At 40.6% G+C, this 18,943-nt stretch overlaps 1 protein-coding gene and 1 pseudogene across 1 annotated transcript; one reads left to right on the top strand and one right to left on the bottom strand.

Annotated features, from left to right (window-relative positions):
* Positions 1 to 2,737: 2,737 nt before the first annotated feature.
* DBF4B (DBF4B-CDC7 kinase regulatory subunit) lies at positions 2,738 to 8,720 on the bottom strand. The gene is given in 13 exon segments (XM_087945750.1): positions 2,738 to 2,790; positions 2,793 to 2,969; positions 2,972 to 3,070; positions 3,073 to 3,329; positions 3,331 to 3,423; positions 3,425 to 3,478; positions 3,480 to 3,531; positions 3,534 to 3,784; positions 4,522 to 4,640; positions 5,523 to 5,622; positions 5,972 to 6,064; positions 7,341 to 7,389; positions 8,678 to 8,720. Coding segments are annotated over 10 exon segments (1,218 nt in total). The 5' UTR covers positions 5,586 to 5,622; positions 5,972 to 6,064; positions 7,341 to 7,389; positions 8,678 to 8,720.
* On the top strand, positions 6,095 to 12,716 carry LOC148128962 (SCAN domain-containing protein 3 pseudogene; annotated as a pseudogene).
* The last annotated feature ends 6,227 nt before the right edge of the window (positions 12,717 to 18,943 follow it).

Raw genomic sequence — 18,943 nt, 5'->3', positions numbered from 1 at the left:
AGAAAGACTTAAAAAACATCTAAATAATTTTATTCATCCTGATCAAAATGAATTTCTGCCAAAGAGACAAATCAGATAATATGAGAGTAATCTTGGACACCTTGGAATACTACGAGGCACATCCTGAAAAACAAATGGCTCTGATATTTCTAGATGCACAGAAGGCATTTGATAATGTGAATTGAGTTTGCTATGGTTATTACTGCTGGAACCGATGGGCTTTGCTAGAAAATTTATTCAAGCAATAGAAGCTATATACTATAAGCAAACGGCAAAGGTAATGATAAAGGGAGAACTGACAGACTCTATCAATATAAGAAAAGGAACAAGACAAGGGTGCCTACTATCACCTTTGTTGTTTGTGTTAACTTTGGAAGTGCTAAACAGAATTATTAGAGATGAAAAGAATATAAAAGGAATGAAAATCAAAAAGGAAGAATTTAAGCTGCAAGCATTTGCAGGTGATCTGGTTTTCATCTAAGAGATGTGTTTTTCTGAAAAATGTTAGGTGCTTTATTAATAACATTACTTTTATTACTGTAGTCTTCTGTGCATGCACATTTTGGGTTTTTTTTGTGAGTTAGACTGGCTGTGGTAGATACACAAAACAAGTAGCAATGGACAAAAACCCTAATAATCTCTTCAACACATCAGGTATAGTGATACACATAAACTTAGTTTATAAAAGAGGATATGTTCAGTTACATTTAAAGAAGCTGAAGAAGAAAAACATCATTAATTAAAAAACACATTGATATGCAGACACAGAAATGCTTGTAGGACTTGAAAAGGATGGACAATTGAAATTAGATAATTGCAAAATGTACAAGCAGCTTTTCTACTTCCACTTCCCTCTATTAAAAGGCTCAGACATCATTGCCTTCAGAGGAGGACAGGAGGGAACATAAATGTGCCCTATTCCAACCTGGTTGATAAGTGAAAGCGAGCATCCTTGCCATCTTTTACTGCTGTTCACAAACCCTTGTGATGGCTTTACCTTCTTAACACTGTTGTAACAAAGGAGAGGGAAAAATATTATTGTAACTACTTTTTCCCCATAATAAATGAACAAGGCAATATTCCCATCAGGACATCCAATTAGGACTGTTGTAACCATCCTAATAGAGGTACCTACATAGATGAATATTCTTGCTTAATTTCTGAAAAGGCTCTACCTCCCTCTTTTACACACAAAGATATTTGGGGGTCTTTGAATAAATACAGTATGCATTCAAATGAGCCCACCCAAAATGGCAGATCACTCCTTCCTACAACAAAGGTAAAGAAACTCGGGGTTTTACATGAAAACTTCATATACAGATAAAAAAATAGGCAGCCAGAAGTTGATGAGAAAAGTCTAACTAGGGGCCATTTTTCAGGCAATTCTCAACTCTAGTAAAGGAAGTGTCAACCCTGAAGCTGACCTGACAGAAGTTACCTTGGAAGCTTCAGTGTTGCCACACTGCAGCTGAGGGATAGGGAGGGGGGATTTGCGATAGCTAGGATTTTGTAGCCAAAACAAAATACTTTCTCTTGGGAACCAAGGACATTCTCATACCTGGTCAGAGGAAGGAGGAGTGATGACACCAAGCAACCAGTCAGTGCCGTGATGGACCATGTGACAAGTGACTGTTTTGAGAAAGTGACAAACTTTTACTTTTAATTAAGTGAAAACTGTGGGACCTTCAGAGTCGGTTTTCATCAGATCTGTGCCAATATGATATATCCAATAAATCTATTCTTTGAGGAATCTACCTGCCTCAGAGTTTTGCTTGCTATGGGTCAAGGAGAGTTCTCCACTCTTCTACTCGTTGTAGAATACCTTATGCCACCAGACTTGAAATTCTAGAACTAGAAAACCTTGAATTACGCCGTCTTCGGTCTGACTTAAGCATGGTATATAAAATCATACATTGCAATGTCCTACCTGTCAATGAATACTTCAGCTTCAACCATAACAACACAAGAGCACACAATAGATACAAACTCAAAGTAAACCGCACCAAACTTGATTGCAGGAAATACGACTTCAGCAACAGAGTGGTCAACGTCTGGAATACTCTACCCGACTCTGTAGTCTCTTCCCCAAACCCCAAAAACTTTAACCTTAGACTGTCTACTATTGACCTCACCCCTTCCTAAGAGGTCTGTAGGGGCGTGCATAAGCGCACCAACGTGCCTACCGTCCCTGTCCTATTGTTTCTCTTATTCTTTTATTTTTCTTATATGTACCCATTTCATGTATTCACAACTATGTATACGCTTATACTTATTATCTTGTAAACAATTGGCAAATCAAATAAATAAATAAATAAATAAATAAATAAATAAATAAATAAATAAAGCTTCAGTGTTGCCACACTGCAGCTGAGGGATAGGGAGGGGGGATTTGCGATAGCTAGGATTTTGTAGCCAAAACAAAATACTTTCTCTTGGGAACCAAGGACATTCTCATACCTGGTCAGAGGAAGGAGGAGTGATGTCACCAAGCAACCAGTCAGTGCCGTGATGGACCATGTGACAAGTGACTGTTTTGAGAAAGTGACAAACTTTTACTTTTAATTAAGTGAAAACTGTGGGACCTTCAGAGTCGGTTTTCATCAGATCTGTGCCAATATGATATATCCAATAAATCTATTCTTTGAGGAATCTACCTGCCTCAGAGTTTTGCTTGCTATGGGTCTATTACTTGGAACCCTCACAAAAAGTCCTTTCTATCTCCAGAAGGTTGCTCTGCTCATTTAAGCTATCCCTGCTCAGATGTCTATCAGAGTACAAAACAGAGATGGATTCATGGTTACTATCTTTCAAGCTAACACAGATCCAGGGCAATGTAGCATCAATTGGACTCTCCGAAGATGGGATGGGATGGGATGCACCTGCCAGCATCCAAAGTCGTTCATCTAATTCAGACATGGAACCCTTTGTTTCTGAAGAAAGACTAGTTAGTGGGAAAGAAATGAAAGGCCGGGCCCTGAACCTGGTTGCTGTGGCAACATATTCTGTGCTAATTCAAATATATCTATGCAAGGTGAGCAGCATTTGAGCTCACAGTACACCAGTTTCGGGGTACTTGTTTGTCCTCATGGAATCTAGATAGGCTGCTTAATGTACTATCAATGCTAGAAAAGCTGCAAAAATTGTGCATTTTCCATTCCTTACAGGGAGAGATTGCAGCCACCTCCTTCTGGTCTAGCTGTTGCATTGGGTTTTTGAGATAGCTCGTGTCTATAGCAACAGGCTTACAAGACTGACAGTGGAGGACTTTCTGAGGTAACTGTGGGGGAACACAATAAGAGCTGGGGGTGTATGATAGAATTGCAGGCAAATTGACTAGGAAATAAGTGTCCTGTTGTTTCAACTTGTTGGTCTGTAGGGAACAAATTCTTATTAGGCAGGCTTTTATCTGATATCAATGTGTCCTTTTTTCACCAGTCCCTACTGCCCATAAGGGTGCTTGAGTTTGCAAGGTAACATTTGTTGGGAATTTTCCCTCCTGAGGAGAAACATCAAATTTGCATTCACCAGGGTCTTTATGCAAGCGTCTGCAGCCACTCTGCCTTTTTCATGGGTGTCAGAGGCAAATGGTACTAATGTGGTGGTCATCTCTATGGATGTTACTGTCAGGTGAAATAAATTCTGCTCTTTAAGCAAGCAAGGTAGATTCTCCAAGCTAACAAGATGATCTGCTGAACCCTGAAAATAGTATCTGACTTTCCACTACCTGACCTGAAAATGTTCAGCAGCCTCCATTTCAAATTCAGAAGAAACAACATTGCGCACACTGAGAAGAAAAAGAGCTAGATACCAATGCAATGCTTTACACTATCACAAGTTCTGCCTATGTTATTGTGCTGCACTGCAACAAAAATAATACTTAGCTTCTACACAAATTAGCAAGACTTTCTTCCCACTGGGCTCGAACCAGGCATAATAAATGGAATAAACCTAGCAGTTTGGTCACTAGGAATCAGAAACAACAGATAGCAAATAATCAATTGATCAATCAATCAATCAATTATCAAATTCCTCTAGTCCTGTTTTACTATTCTTTCCATAAAATCTTGTATTTACAAATACACAAAAAACACAGGCAAGAGAGAGGGAGGGAGAGGGAGGGAGAAGGAGAAGGAGGAGAGGGAGGGGGAAGAGGAGAGAGAGAAGGAGGGAGGGAGAGAGAAAGAAAGAGAGAGAGAGACAGAGACAGAGAGAGAAGCTTATACCAGATACGTATACAGAATTTGGGTTTTATTGTTGCATAATCTTGATTTGAAGAATAAGAATTCTTAATTCGCTTTCAAAAGCAGGATAAAATCTGGACATAATTTCTCACTGAAGTTCTACTCTTGTCTATCTCTCTCTTCTGCCTACATGTTTTACTAGTTGTAGCAAAGAAGAAATCTGAAGAAAGCAGGAGGAAACAACATATTCAATAAGCAAAAGGAAGTCAGAAATTATCATTCTTTGAAACAGTATCATTCTTTGATACTCTTCTTCTCTACCTGTGAATTATACTTATACCTCAGCAATGGAGTGCAGGAAGGCACAAAGTCACTGCTCAGTTGGGAGATGATGCTATCTAAGAAAGCATAGTGGATAAAATCCAGGAGAAATTCCTGATGTTGCCTACTTTGAAGATGCTGTGAAGACAATGCCATCAGAAAGTTAACAAATGAACAAAATTTGTAGATGGGAAAGACAACAAAAATATTAAATATTAAACCAAAGCGAAAACACTTTGTTCCATTGCATTAGACCTACCACCCAGACAAAGGAAGGAAAATTCTCCTGTGAAAAGGCAGGTAGAAAACCTTGAGCGCTTGGAACTTAACTGATAAAGCAAAACAATTGAACAGGCAATTTTTTAAAAAGGCAAGAGTTTAATCAAGTTCCATTTAAATTGCATGCATGCATGCCTTCATTCATTCATTCATTCATTCATTCATTCATTCATTCATTCAATGAATGCAATTTAAACGGCATTCATTCAAAGCATCGCAAAATGGGCCAGGTTTTCAGGTGTCATTCTGTTACCAGGATGTCCAGCAGCTCATTCTTTATTTGAGGAATGTAAAGTAAGAAGATACAAAGGAAAGTACCAGATTTTATAATTTCTGAAGCAATAAACATAGAGATAGTCTCCCACTAGTCTCAAAAACATTCAGTATAGTTCTACCTCAAGTAGATCTGCACTGCTAGGCAAGGGAGCAGTAAAACTCCCTGCCTTGGGAATTAATTGAACATTTGGGTAATGTTTTTTATTTTTTTTATTTTTATCCAATGTTTTAGTTTAGCTACTGTATTTGACTTATTTTATGATGTAATGTAATTAAATTATTTGCATAGTATTTGCAACATATTACTATATCAGTCAAAAGAGCTGTTAGCGGCAACAATTTTAACTACATGAAATTCAGTTTTTATGTACCTGGTCCATGAATGACAGATGTTGTCATAACTCGGCATCTCAATAAAGCCTAGAAATGTCTACGGCAATTCTAGATGACAGGGTGCTTTCTTACCATCTGTAAATCTGTGAAATCTTCTCAACAACACTCACAGTTGCCTTTCTGCACTTTGGGCATGATAAAGAAAGATCTTGGTTTACTGGTTTTGGATTCCCTGCAGAGATGGAAAGAGTCATGTATAAGAACTTCCATTTTCCCTCACATAAATCCAAATCTCTACCTTGATTTTGTTCATTACAACTATGAACCAACCTCACAGTTTTTTTGCGCACAACCTATGATCCTCATCTAGATCCAAAGCTACTTTCTGAACATTAAAATAGGGAGCTCCTCTTATCAAAATTTCTAATTTTTTCCATCGGAGCACATAGTGAAGGGAAAACACTACAGGAACTTGCCAGCCTAGCTTCTAAACCACACATGAAGTTTGGATTATGTTTATTGTGTTTAAATCTTTCCTAAATAGATTTTATTCCTTCCCCAATTCCAATAAGTATACTTACTTTGAATTGGATTCAAATATGCTACATGTTCTTGATAATGGGAAATATAATCAAGGAAAATTCTTGAACACTTTAAGAAATGGTTGGAATTGCCTAAATAAAGAGGAGAAAAGTAATTGAATCATGGGGAGAAAATTGGGAACAGCCATTGAGGAAGCATTTCCCCCAGCCATGTTGAACTCCATAAATGTTAGACCAACTCCCAGTCAGCATACAAGACTTCCAATTGGAAAAAGAGATGGCAAGAAACAACAGAGGTCAGTCAGAGAACACACAATCCTGTTAAAATTCTTGAATGTCTTGTGGCTTACAATATTCTGAAAAAAGTATAGACATTTAGTTTATTCTTGTTTTAAAATAAATTTATATAGAATAAAAAATGCTGGGAATGGTATTCTTCCAGATAAATAATTAAGTAGCTAAATTATTATATGAAATGTTTAATTTCTAGTGTAGATAGCTAGAACTTAAACATTTCATGTAATAATTTTTATATTTTATTTGGATGGTAATTCCAGAAGGTAAGCTAAGAAATTGTTGTTTGAAACTCTACGGATATTTGTACAAACCAGTTAGTGAGATCGACTAAAATGAAGAAACATTAATATATAGGACACAGCCAACTCAAATTTACTTTTTAGCTAACTTAGGTGAGACAGTAAATGGTTTAAATTAGTTTCTGGCTACAGAATTAGCTGGATGAAATCAAAATGACTGGGACTCACTCTAGGCAGTCAAGTGTCTTTATACATGTAGTTTATCTATCTAAATGATTATGACCATTCTGTTCTAGCTGAACATCAATTATGAAAATATATGTTACAGCCAGCTTGTACAGCCAGCTTGCAGAGGTTAGGGTGCTGGCCTACAAATCAGAAGATTGTGAGTTCTAGTCTTGCCTTAAGCATGAAAGATGGCTGAGTAACTTTAGTCTGTCATTCTCTCTCACCCCAACCCCTCTCACAAAGTTCTTCTCATGGAGATAAGGAGGAGAAGATAGGAATATTATATATGTTAACCACCTTGACTTACTTATAAAAGTAATAAAGATGGGATAAAAATTTAATAAAAAGCAAATCTTCTGTAATCTCTTTTAAATTACTGTACATAATGCATTATATGTAGGATAGCCTTTGATAAAAGATCAAAAACTATGGTTAAATAAAACTGTAGCAATAGAATGACTATATGTAACAGGATTTGGATTTTTATTATGATGCTTCACTGAAGCTTCACTATTCAGTTATTTCTTCTCTGTTTCAAGGGATTGTTTTTGGCACTAAAGGTCCCTCATCAGTTTCTGCCCAATCATTAAGATCACTTTTAAAAATCTTCCACAAGATATGATATTCTACTATGCTCCCTTTACATGCTATGGTCTTCAATTTCCACACATTTCCACAATTTCCTCTGCATCACTACAAGAAATAAAAGATAAAGAGTGAAGAGGGAGAAGCCATTTTTGACAACTAATATAAGAAACAACATAGATATTGCTTTTCAGTTTTGGTTTGGAACAAGGATTAAAGGAAATCAGAAAATCCAAACTCTACCACTTCTATTTAAAATTAAATAATGACCTCTCTTAGGCTGGGGATTGTTGCTAAAGCAGCCAATTCTGCAAGAAACAGCTGAGCAAGTTAGTGCAGGTGACCGTTACTTAAACACTGTGCAACAAGACGATTATTATATTAACACAACAGTCTGCCTCATGAGTAGGCACAGTGCCAGCACTAAGGCAATACAGCATTGTTAGTGAGCGGGACATTATCCAGGGCTGGCAGCCACAATAGCATATCTCCAGAGAACAGGAGATGGGCCTCAGCTTTGTTAGGCATATATGAAAATCCATCAGCAGATTCAGATATTAAGAAACATTTAAACATTTCCCAGAAGAGGTAGCCAGTATAGTAAGGAGAAGCAAGGTAGGCAAAGCCAATGCTAAAATATCCAGTAATGAAAATTCCAGTTTCTCACTGGCATTAAGAATGGACTTGTCTCAGGTGAATAAACTGTGTTAAGTCTATTCAGAATTAATTCTCACAAAAGGTTCTCCAATCATTTTTCCTGCTTGTTGTCACCAAATCTTTTCTTTGGTTATATCACTTAACTGAATTTATGTTTTTGACTTCATCTATCCACTTTTCTTGCTCTGGTGCCAAGGCAAAGGGTGTTTGTTTAAGATTTATTGTCACTGTACAGTTATCATTTCATTGCCAGCCAGTCACTGTGACAGGTCAAAATGATCTGGCAAGATTTATATTTTCTGTGAGAAAAAAACAATACAACTGGCAGTGGGGAGGAGCCTGACCATGAATTACAATCTGATTGGATCCAGTTGGCCTATTCCTTAACACTCTTTTCTTATTCCAGGAGACACAGAACTTTGTTGCCAGAAGGAAAAAACCTTAGAGTGACCGTAATTTTTCCCTCTCACGTACTTCTCCCAGTCATAGTCCCAGCCTCATGCAAGAGTACCAACTTTCCTGACCTCATTTTGGAAGCAATGGTCTTCCGAAGCAGTGTGTTTTCTTTCCATTTCAAAAAGAGGGGGAAAAAGCATTGCTGGAGAGTGAAGGAAAGGATTGGTTTTGAATGAAATTGCTTCCTTCTGAAGCCTTTTCTCACTTTTCTCATTTAAGCACAGAGTATATCAAGATGTGCAACCAAGTCATAGTGAAAACTCAGAACACTTTCTCTGCTCACTTTTTAAAAGTAGGGATCCAGAAGCAAGCGCTTTCTCCTAAACTAAGAAAACATATTAAGATAAGGCAAGATTCTAAACCAGAGCAAGCTTTTAAAAAAATGCAAACTATACATGAAATATGAATGTTTGTTATGAGCCACTCAGAGTCATCGAGAGCCAGGCAGTATACAATTTAATACATTAATAAATTGTACTACATGGGAATAATGAGGATCATTCCCATGTAGTATATCTTTATGATTCCGTGGGTCAGTCTGGGCATAGAGAGCTTATGTGGCAGAAAATGACTACCAATATACTGGTGAAGGTTTTCAAAGATGGTGGCAGTGCTTCAGGTTCAGTGACTTGTCTAAATCAGGGGTCCCCAACCACCGGTCCACGGACCGGTACCGGTCCGTGGATCATTTGGGACCGGGCCGCCTACTTTGCTTGGCCGCCATCTTGTTCCGACGTGCTGGTGCTGGTTTTGCTGCCGTCCCTCAGCCTCAACCAAAAACGTCGGCTCCACGCCGTGCGTGGCTGGAGAAAAGGGGAACGTGGTAGCCGCGGAGAAGCTGCTCTCCCTAAGAAGGAGGCTCCCGATTCGCCGAGCTTACGCCAGGAGTTCTGCGAGACGCTGGTGAAAGGAGGATACGCTGCCGCCGATTACCCCGATCCCAGCCTGAAAGAACTGCCCTCACCCTCTTCGGAAGTGGCCGGCGACCTGCTCAAGGCTCTGGTGAAGCTCTTCTTCGATCGCCTCACCGACACGCGGCTACAGGCTACTCAGGTGAGCGGCAGGAAAAGGGAGCTGGGCAGCCACAGACCAGCCGTCTCTCCGTCTGACGGCCTTGGCCGAATCTCTGCCTCCCAGCGCACTTGGTCCTCCGCCCGCAGGCTTCCCCGGCCCCTTGCCAAGCGGGTTTTCCGCCCCAGTCCGGCAGGGCCCTCGCTGCCTTCCCCTTGCCTGGCCGGCCAGGCTCTTGGGCAACCTGGCTGCCTCGTGCCGAGAAGCGCACTGCCACGCGGTACAGGGCAACACGCCACCGCCCGGCCCTTGCAAAGGGAAAGCAGCGGGCGCTCCCCGGGTGGCGGCCTCGGCCCCGCCACCAGGGAAGCGGCTGCCCAGCTCCGGAGCTGATCCACACCTGACCGGCTGGAAAAGAAGGGTGTGTAGCGTTGGTGTGTGTGCAATTTCTTGGCACGTGGCGCGGGGTCTCTTTTGGCCGGCCCCGATTTTTTTTTCAGAGGGCAATATCATGCCTGCATTAGCCATGATTATTAAATCCAATCCAACTTTGATTATAATTAAATTAAGTCATAACTATCTTTTCAATGAGTGGAATATTGTCTCCATATCATGATCAAATGAACCAAGAAGAATGGCGGTCTACCAGCACCCATTTTGTGGCATCCAGATCCCACTAGAATGGGTGAAGACAAAATATTTGGGCTGTAGATATTTTGGAAGAAGGGGAATGTGTGGGGATGAGTGGGAAAGTGTAGCTATCTGTTTAACATTTTTAAAGTGAAGAGCAGTGTTTCTCAATTTTAAGAAGTCCGGAATGCTGTCTGGGTAATTTTGGGAGTTAAAGTCCACATAATCTTAAAATTGCTGGAGTTGAAAACACTGGATAGGCAAAGGGTTTCTTTGCACTTACATATGGTTAGTGCAATCCCTACTATATATATATGACAAATCTTTAAAATGTGTGGACTTGGACTCTCTGAATTCCCCACACACCTTACAATTGTTGAGATTGTGAAAAGCTGAAGACCATATGGGAGATCAAACCCATCCTAAATGTAAAATCTGAATTGCAGATTATTACCTTATAAAACGCTTTTGGAAAAAACATATATTTTGCCAAACATATATTTTTGTTTGATCATGATCAACTGAATCATGATGACTTTATTGGAGTCTAGTCTTGCATTTATACACATTTTTAGTAATCCTCCAACATTGGTTAACTTTGGTTTCTGCTTAACTTTCATTACTGTTTAGCATAGTAATTAATGCAATTAATTATCTCTAGTTAAAGTCTATGTTATTGCCACTGGAAGATCCTAATACATTTTCCCCATTGCTTTGCCATCCAAGATAAGAACATTCCTGCAATTACAACTCTACACCTCTCGCTCTCATCTGGTTAATCTCATCTAGCAAGCTAGCCCTCGCAAAATGAGCCAGAAACAGAGTTCACTGGAGAGTTTTTTTGGAAAGGGTAAACGAGACAACGATGAGACAGCAGAAGGGTCACAGACTGCCTGCAAAAAGAAAGCGGCATTTAAAAGAAAATACCAAGATTCCTACCTGAGTTACGGGTTCATCGCAACAGGTGATTCACAAGCCCCCCACCCACTCTGTGTAATATGCGGTGACAGACTTGCCAATGAAGGCATGAAACCATCAAAACTGCGCCGCCACTTGGAGACAAAACACCCAGCATTGAAAGAAAAGCCCTTAGAATATTTTGAAAGAAAAAAACGGGAAAATGAAGGACAGAAACAATTATTGAAGGCCACTACTTCAACGAATGTGTCCGCGCTAAAAGCATCATTCCTGGTCACGGACCACATTGCTAAAGCTAAGCTAAGCCCTTTACTATTGGGGAAGAATTAATTTTGCCTGCTACAAAGGACATTTGCAGAGAACTTTTCGGAGAGGCTGCAGTGAAAAAGGTTGAAAACATCCCCCTTTCGGCAAGCACCGTAACAAGAAGAATTAATGAATTAGCAGAGGACATCAAGGCACAGTTACTTGAGAGGATTAATGAGTCACCATGGTACGCGATTCAGGTGGATGAATCTACAGATGTTGACAACAAAGCAATATTGCTCGTTTTTGTGAGATACATTTTTCAGGAGGATGTACATGAGGATTTGCTATGTGCACTATTTCTGCCAACTAACACCACAGCTGCAGAGTTATTCATGTCCTTGAACGAGTACATATCAGGGAGGCTTAATTGGTCGCACTGTGTCGGTGTATGCATGGACAGAGCGGCTGCGATGACTGGGCGGCTTTCAGGTCTGACAACACGGATCAAGGAGGTCGCCTCTGAATGTGAGTCCACACACTGTGTCATCCATAGGGAAATGCTGGCAAGCCGAAAAATGCCACCTGAGCTTAACAGCGTTTTGCAAGCTGTGATAAAAATTATTAACCACATAAAAGTACATGCCCTGAATTCACGTCTGTTCGAACAGCTCTGTGAAGAGATGGATGCAGAACATAGACGACTTCTCTTGTACACAGAAGTGAGATGGCTTTCAAGAGGTAAATCGCTGGCAAGAGTTTTTGAGTTAAGAGAGTCACTGCAGAGATTTTACTTGGAAAAACAGTCACCACTGGCAGCATACTTCAGTGACTCTAATTGGATCTTGAAACTTGCTTACCTGTGTGACATTTTTAACCTGCTCAATGAACTCAATCTCTCACTTCTGGGGAAAATGACAACCGTTTTCAAGTTGGCAGATAAGGTTGCAGCATTCAAAGCCAAACTGGAGTTATGGAGATGGAGAGTGAACACAGGGATATTTGACATGTTTCACATAGTAGCAGGGATTATGGAAGAGACTGAGTTTGGACCTTCATTCACCCAGTTAGTGCATGATCACCTGTTGCAGCTTTCAAAAGAGTTTGAGCATTACTTCCCCACCGCAAAAGACCCCAGGCTGGGGAAGGAATGGATCCGGAACCCATTTGTGAACAAGCCAGGGGAATCAACTTTAACCCTACAAGAAGAGGAACAACTACTTGAAATTGCAAATGATGGTGGCCTTCAATCCATGTTTGAAACAACTACAAATCTCTTTTCATTCTGGAGTAAAGTCAAAGCAGAACATCCTGACATTGCCACAAAAGCACTGAAAGTCCTGCTTCCATTTTCAACCTCTTATCTTTGTGAGGCGGGGTTTTCTGCATTGACAGCAACAAAAACAAGACTACGGAGTAGACTGGATATAAGGAATACAATTCGAGTGTCACTGTCTCCCATCACCCCCAGATGGAACCGTCTAGTTGCAGGAAAACAAGCCCAGAGCTCCCACTGATTCTACATTTTGGTGAGTTGATATTATAGTGTAATAGTAAGTAAAATAAGAAATAAAAATAAATAAATAAATAAATTAAAAACCCTAACCGGTCCTTGAAAAAGTGTTTCTGCGTGAAACCGGTCCCTGGTACAAAAAAGGTTGGGGACCACTGGTCTAAATCAGGGGTCCCCAACCACTGGGCCGCGGACCGGTACCGGTCCGTGGAGCACTCTGTACCGGGCCGCAAATAAATAAAAAATTAAAAAATGGCGGCTTTCTTCGCCTTCGGTGAATGCTGCTGGGATCAGGGATCAAGGACACAAATGAAAGAAGGGGAGGGAGGAAGCAACCAAAGCCTGTCCTGCTCTCCGGCTCAGCGACTTCGGTTTCCTCCCACCTCGTTCCTCTCTCAGTCGCTCTTTCGCTCCTCCACCAGCCCAGGAAGAAACTGCTCCAAAGAAGCCGGGGGGGTGGCTTTTCCTGTCGCCGCAGCTCCTCCGAAGTGCCCGTTCAGCCCCACCCCGCCCACCCGCGCGCGGTTCAATCCAGTGCTCCGTTCTGCCTGCCTGCCTGCCTTCGTTTCTGGTTGATTCGGAGCAGCTTCGGCTGAGAATAATAACTATTCGCCTCTTTTTATCAGCGAAGCTGCTCCGAAACAACCAGAAACGCAGGCAGGCAGAACGGAGCACTGGATTGAAATCGCAGCGCAGGGCGGGTGGGGTGGGGGTGAACGGGCGCTTTGGAGGAGGTGCGGCGACAGGAAAAGCCACCCTGCCAGTTTCTTCCTGGGCTGGATGTTAGAGGTCTATCGTAGCTCTGAATGATCCCTAAACAAGGACTACAGGAGCTTCCTAGGAAACACACTGACTAAATGCTCCTCATTCAATTCCTGTTTTCACCAAACAGAGATAAGAGAAACATCTGCATGAAATTTTGTAGCTACACAGCTGGGCAAGACCTAGAACTAGAGAGACTTCAGTCAGGTGTCTTTAATGCTAGTTGTAGGGTAAACATAAAGTTTTGGGAATGGAAAATAGAATCTCCCCCCCCGGTCCTTGTAAAAGTGTTTCTGCTTGAAACTGGTCCCTGGTACAAAAAGGTTGGGGACCACTGGTCTAAATGACAGATTTTGCCAACAACTGAGGCTGGCATCTTCAGAAGCAAGCAGTCTGCAATGCAAATCCTATGCAATTGAACAGGGACTGATTTGGTTCCTGTCTTTTTAGTCAGTTAGGTCACTAAGTATCTGAATTGTGGCCTATGCTCCTGTGTCTCCAAAGCCATGGAAGAGATGATGATCCAACTTTGTTCTCTCCAAATGAAGTCTAATTTCCATCAGCTATCTTATATATCCTGGAATTTCTTTGAAGTTCTGCCTGCTATTTGATCATTTAACATTATGCAATTAGCTGAAAGAAAAATTAAAGGGTTGATTAACTTTTGCTTTCATGATGAGACTTTCCCCCAATTTCTATGATAAGCAAGTACTGTTATAGGAGTAATTTTTTTATGAGGTGAATGGAGGTCACAATAATTTCAACCCTTACATATTCTGATAGGCATTTGTCTGGCACAAGAAAGAATGGCCTATATCAATGTTTCTGAACTTTAAGATGTGTGGACAAAATTCCCCAGCCAGCCATGATTGAGTACAACATGTCTCTCTTATTCCATAAAAAAAGCATCTATATCTTTAAAAAAGGTGTTTTCCAATTCTGCTATACTATTACATAAATCTTCCTCCACTCCTATAATCAGAAAAAAGTCCTTCCAGCATTATCTTTTCTTTTTTTTTTTGCAGAGGCTGTTTCTTGGATAATCTTTGTATGTAGGATAACATTTCTTGAAGAAGAGCATATCACATTTTTTCCAAAGATAGTTGAGGGAAAAAAGGCAAAACATTTCTACTTAATTTCTTGTCTTTGTAAGGAAAGGGGAGAACTGAAACAAGGTTTAATCATAATTCTGTCAGATTATCAAATTTTCAAGCAACTATACTATGTCTTTACAGTTTCTGTATCCTCGATTAAATGGATTATCTGGACCCCTTTCAGTCAGGATCCAGGCCTGATATTGGTCACATTTGTTGATGATCTCTGGCAAGAGCAGGATGGGGGCAATGCAACCGTCCTTGCTCTTCTTCACCTCTCAGTGGCTCTCGATACCATTGATTATGGTATCGTTTTGAGTCAGATGTGGAGATTGGGACTGTGAGGCACAGTTCTGTGCCGGGTCGGCTCCTTTCTCTTTCTCTCATTCCCAAGAAGTGAGAGGTCCAGCCCTCAGCTGCTATTTTGTGGTGCGCTGCAGGGCTTGATACTTTCTCCACTCCTTTTCAACATCTATATGAAACTGCTGCATGAGATCATCATGAGATTGTCACCACAAGTTGAGGTATCTAGAGTACGATGATGACATTTCCATTTTTGGTGACCCAAGTGATGCTGTGGCCACACTCTCACGGTGCCAGAAGGCTATGGGGGCCTGGATGGGAGACAACAGCTTTGACTGAACCCTGATAAGACTTTGGATACTGGGATCCAGGATTTTGCCATATTTGACTTTGAGTGGCACTGGCCCAGAAAAATCCAGTTTGCAATTTGGGGCTTCTACTGCAGCAATCCCCAACCTTTGCAGCTTAGCAGCCTGGTGGGGGAGTGAGTGGAGGAAGAGAGGAACAAGGCTGTGCAAGTGGTGGGCTGGCACACACACACACACACACACACACACACACACACACTCATATACACACACAGCACATGCATGTTGGCCCATCGCTCACAGAAGTACAACTGTGCACATGAACTCTAACTGCCACTCATGCAAGTTGAGCTGCATGCGTGCATCAGTTGAGCTGATTGCAAATAGGCCGCAGCCCAGGATTGGGAAACCCTGTTCTATTGGACTCATGACTCCTGCTCAACAAGCAGTCATGGCTAGAAGAGCCATTCTGTGTTGTGTGCCAGTTGCAACCCTTCCTGGATCAGGATTTCCTGTCCTCAGCAGCTCAGTCCTTGGTCATCTCATAGCTGGACTATTGTAATCCACTCTACATAGGGCTAGCCTTGAAGAGCTTTCAGAAACTATAGCAGGTGCAGAGTATGGCAGTAGGGAAAGTTTTTTTTTTTTTGGGGGGGCAAGAATGACTCCTGTAACACTGCTGCTCCACGAGCTGTATTGGTTGCCAGTCTTTTTCTGGATATAATTCAATTATAATCAGGGGTGGAATTCAAAAATTTTAACAACCAGTTCTGTGGGCGTGGCTTAAGTGGTGGGCATGTCTTGGTGGTCATGTGTGGGTGGACATGGTTTGGTGGTCATGTTATTGGCTGGGTGTGGCCAACTCAATATCACTCACATCGAGGCACGCATCTCCCCGCCTGGCCTCTCATGACAGTGGGGATGCTGCAACAGTCGTAAGTGTGAAAAATGGTCATAGGACACTTTTTCCAGTGCCATTTTAACTTTGAATGGTCACTCCACACAAGCAAAGTACCAGCAAAGGAGGGGGAAAAAACTCCAGAGAAGTTCCTGAGACAGAAAGTCTAGTCCTGCCAAGAATGTAATAAGGGTTAATGGAGAGGCAGTTTCTGTAAGCAACACCAGAATGTTTCCTTCCTGCCTTCCTTACAGGATTAGGCCAGTAATTTCTTCTAACAACCGGTTCTCCGAACTGCTTAGAAGGTTAACAACCGGTTCTAGTGAATAGGTGTGAACTGGTAGAATCCCACCCCTGAATATAATGATATACTTGAAAGAGATTAAAATAAGATATTAAGGAGCCCTTTTAAAGGATATGGGTAATCCTCCATTTATGCCCAGTTTGGGACTGTAATCTGCCATTGAGAAAAACAAGATGTTATATGACTGTTTTGCTCAACAACTACAAACTTGTATTCTTAGTTGTGGTCATTAAGCAATCTTGCAGATTGCTAAGCAAATGGTGTTCCAGATTAGGATCATGGGATCCTCAAATAGAGAGGAAGGGAGGAGATCCTAAAAGGCTCTACTCAGAAGCTGAAAATCCTCCTTACTGAAATCCAAGCAGGATTTTTGGCCCCTGAGCAGAAAGACACTTTGCATGCAGCCTATGCCAGTCCTCCTCTACCTCCCTGAGGCACCTAACAGTCTTTATTTTATCATGCAGCCTCTCTATTATCTGTTTGGATTTCAGCTCCCTCTCATGTCTTGGAGCTGGCTAAAACAGCTCCCTCCCCCAAAAAAGTTCCCTCTATGTGCACAGAAAATAAACTTCTCTGGCAGGAGCAGAACTCAAACATTCAAGATTTATGCTCTGTTTTTACATTCCATCAAAGATATTCAGCTCCCCTCAGCAGAGAGCCCTTCCAACCAGCCCTCAGGGGCAAGGGGGAATCCTCAAAGCAAGCAGCAGCAGCTGGCAATATTTCCCTGCTGGCTTCCCCACTGTCTTTCTGGGGAAGCAGACAGAGATTACAAATGCAATCACATGATCACAGGGCACTTGGCAACCAGTCCTAAATGCAAATAAGTTGCCAAGCACCCAGATCATAATCATGTGACCACAGGAATGGTGGTGCAATATTTTAGAACAGTTGGAAGTGCTTTATAGGCTGTAAAGTACCCTTTCTGAGGCGGCATAATCCCAGATCATCATTAAATAAATTGTCATATGTCAAACATTATGTATGAGTTCAACATTATTGGTCTACATCAATGTTTCTCAATCTTGACAATCTAAGATCCATGGATTTCAATTCCCAGAACTGAATAACATAGTGTAGCATAGTACTATGCCCATCACAGAAAAAATATTTTTGTGAAATGCTTTTATATGCTTAGTTGCTTTGTGAATCAATTAAAGGTATACTTGATAGCTATGCAGAAATGAGATTTTAACAGCATCCTGACACCTTCCACCTCAAAACCCAAACTTTCCCCACTAGTCTTCTCATGATAGAGATTGCCTTTATCTAATAATGATTACGCTGCTAAAGCATAGGAGTTACTGACAATGAAATATTTGTCAGCAATAATCAAATACCCTACAATTCATCACCCTTTTAGTTATCATTTAAGAATTATTTACTTACCAGACTCCTCAATGCATTCAACAATGACAGGGCTTTCAATATACTGACTTTACTGCAAAAGTTCTTAAAAATTCAGGGAGATATTCAGAGATGCAGCTACTTTAAAGCAGCCCTTCTTGAACTACAGTGCAGTCAAACATCCATAAGGAAATATTTTATGCTATTTTGTATTCTGTTATAAAATGTTTTATGATAATTTCTGTCATAAAATATTTTATATAGTTTGCCAAATTTGAAATTTCATGGGTCCTGGATTATGGACACATCTGTAAGTTAACCCATTTGAGGTACTGTTGAGGTACAAATTTGATTAGAAAAACTGTTGCCTGATGAGGCATCATTTTCACCAATTAAAGGTGAAACAAGAGCTTTAGTACTCTGTTATATGGATGAATTTAACCATTTAACCCAGGCAGCCATTACCTAAACCCATTATTATATAAAGCCATTCATTATATAAAATATAAATATAAAGCCATTATATACATACATACATACATACATACATACATACATACACACATACATACATACGGGAGCGCCTATCAGTTGAGACTTTCAAGGAGAGATTGGACTACCATTTGTCAGAAATGGTGTAGGGTCTCCTGCTTGGGCGGGGGATTGGACTAGATGACCTACAAGGTCCCTTCCAACTCTGATTATCTGTATCTAACATACATACATACATATAAAGCCATTATATAAAGGAGGCATGCATAAGCACACCAGAGTGCCTACCATCCCTGCCTTACTGTCCCCATTTATCTGTATGTACTTCCTTTGTTCATGTTTATGTTCATACTTATACTTGTCTTCTTCTACATGTTTGACAAACAAACACACAAACAAATAAATAAAATATAGGCAAATACTTGATTGTTCTGGTCTGCCATCTCCTGGCAAAATTAAAATACTACATTATTTTCACACACAAGAAAAAATTATCTACTTATTGTATATCACAAAGTACACTAAATTCTCCGTTCAGATAAACTTGTCTCCTAATCACTTATTTCCCCACCCCCAAAAGATTTAGTTTGTTTTTCAATTGAATTGCATAGCATATATGTTACATTAAAGGTAAAAAAAATCTGAAGTGATTTATTTTGGTCTGATTTTTCTATTTCTCTAAATTTTAACAAGGGTTATTTTCCCCTCACTGTTTCAAAAATA

The sequence above is a fragment of the Notechis scutatus genome, chromosome Z (genome assembly GCF_049901735.1).
Source record: "Notechis scutatus isolate UNSWTSFEM ecotype Mainland chromosome Z, rNotScu1.2, whole genome shotgun sequence".
Taxonomy (NCBI): Eukaryota; Metazoa; Chordata; class Lepidosauria; order Squamata; family Elapidae; genus Notechis; species Notechis scutatus.
Note: the sequence above shows the minus strand (reverse complement) of the source record. Positions and strands in the feature narration are given on the sequence as shown.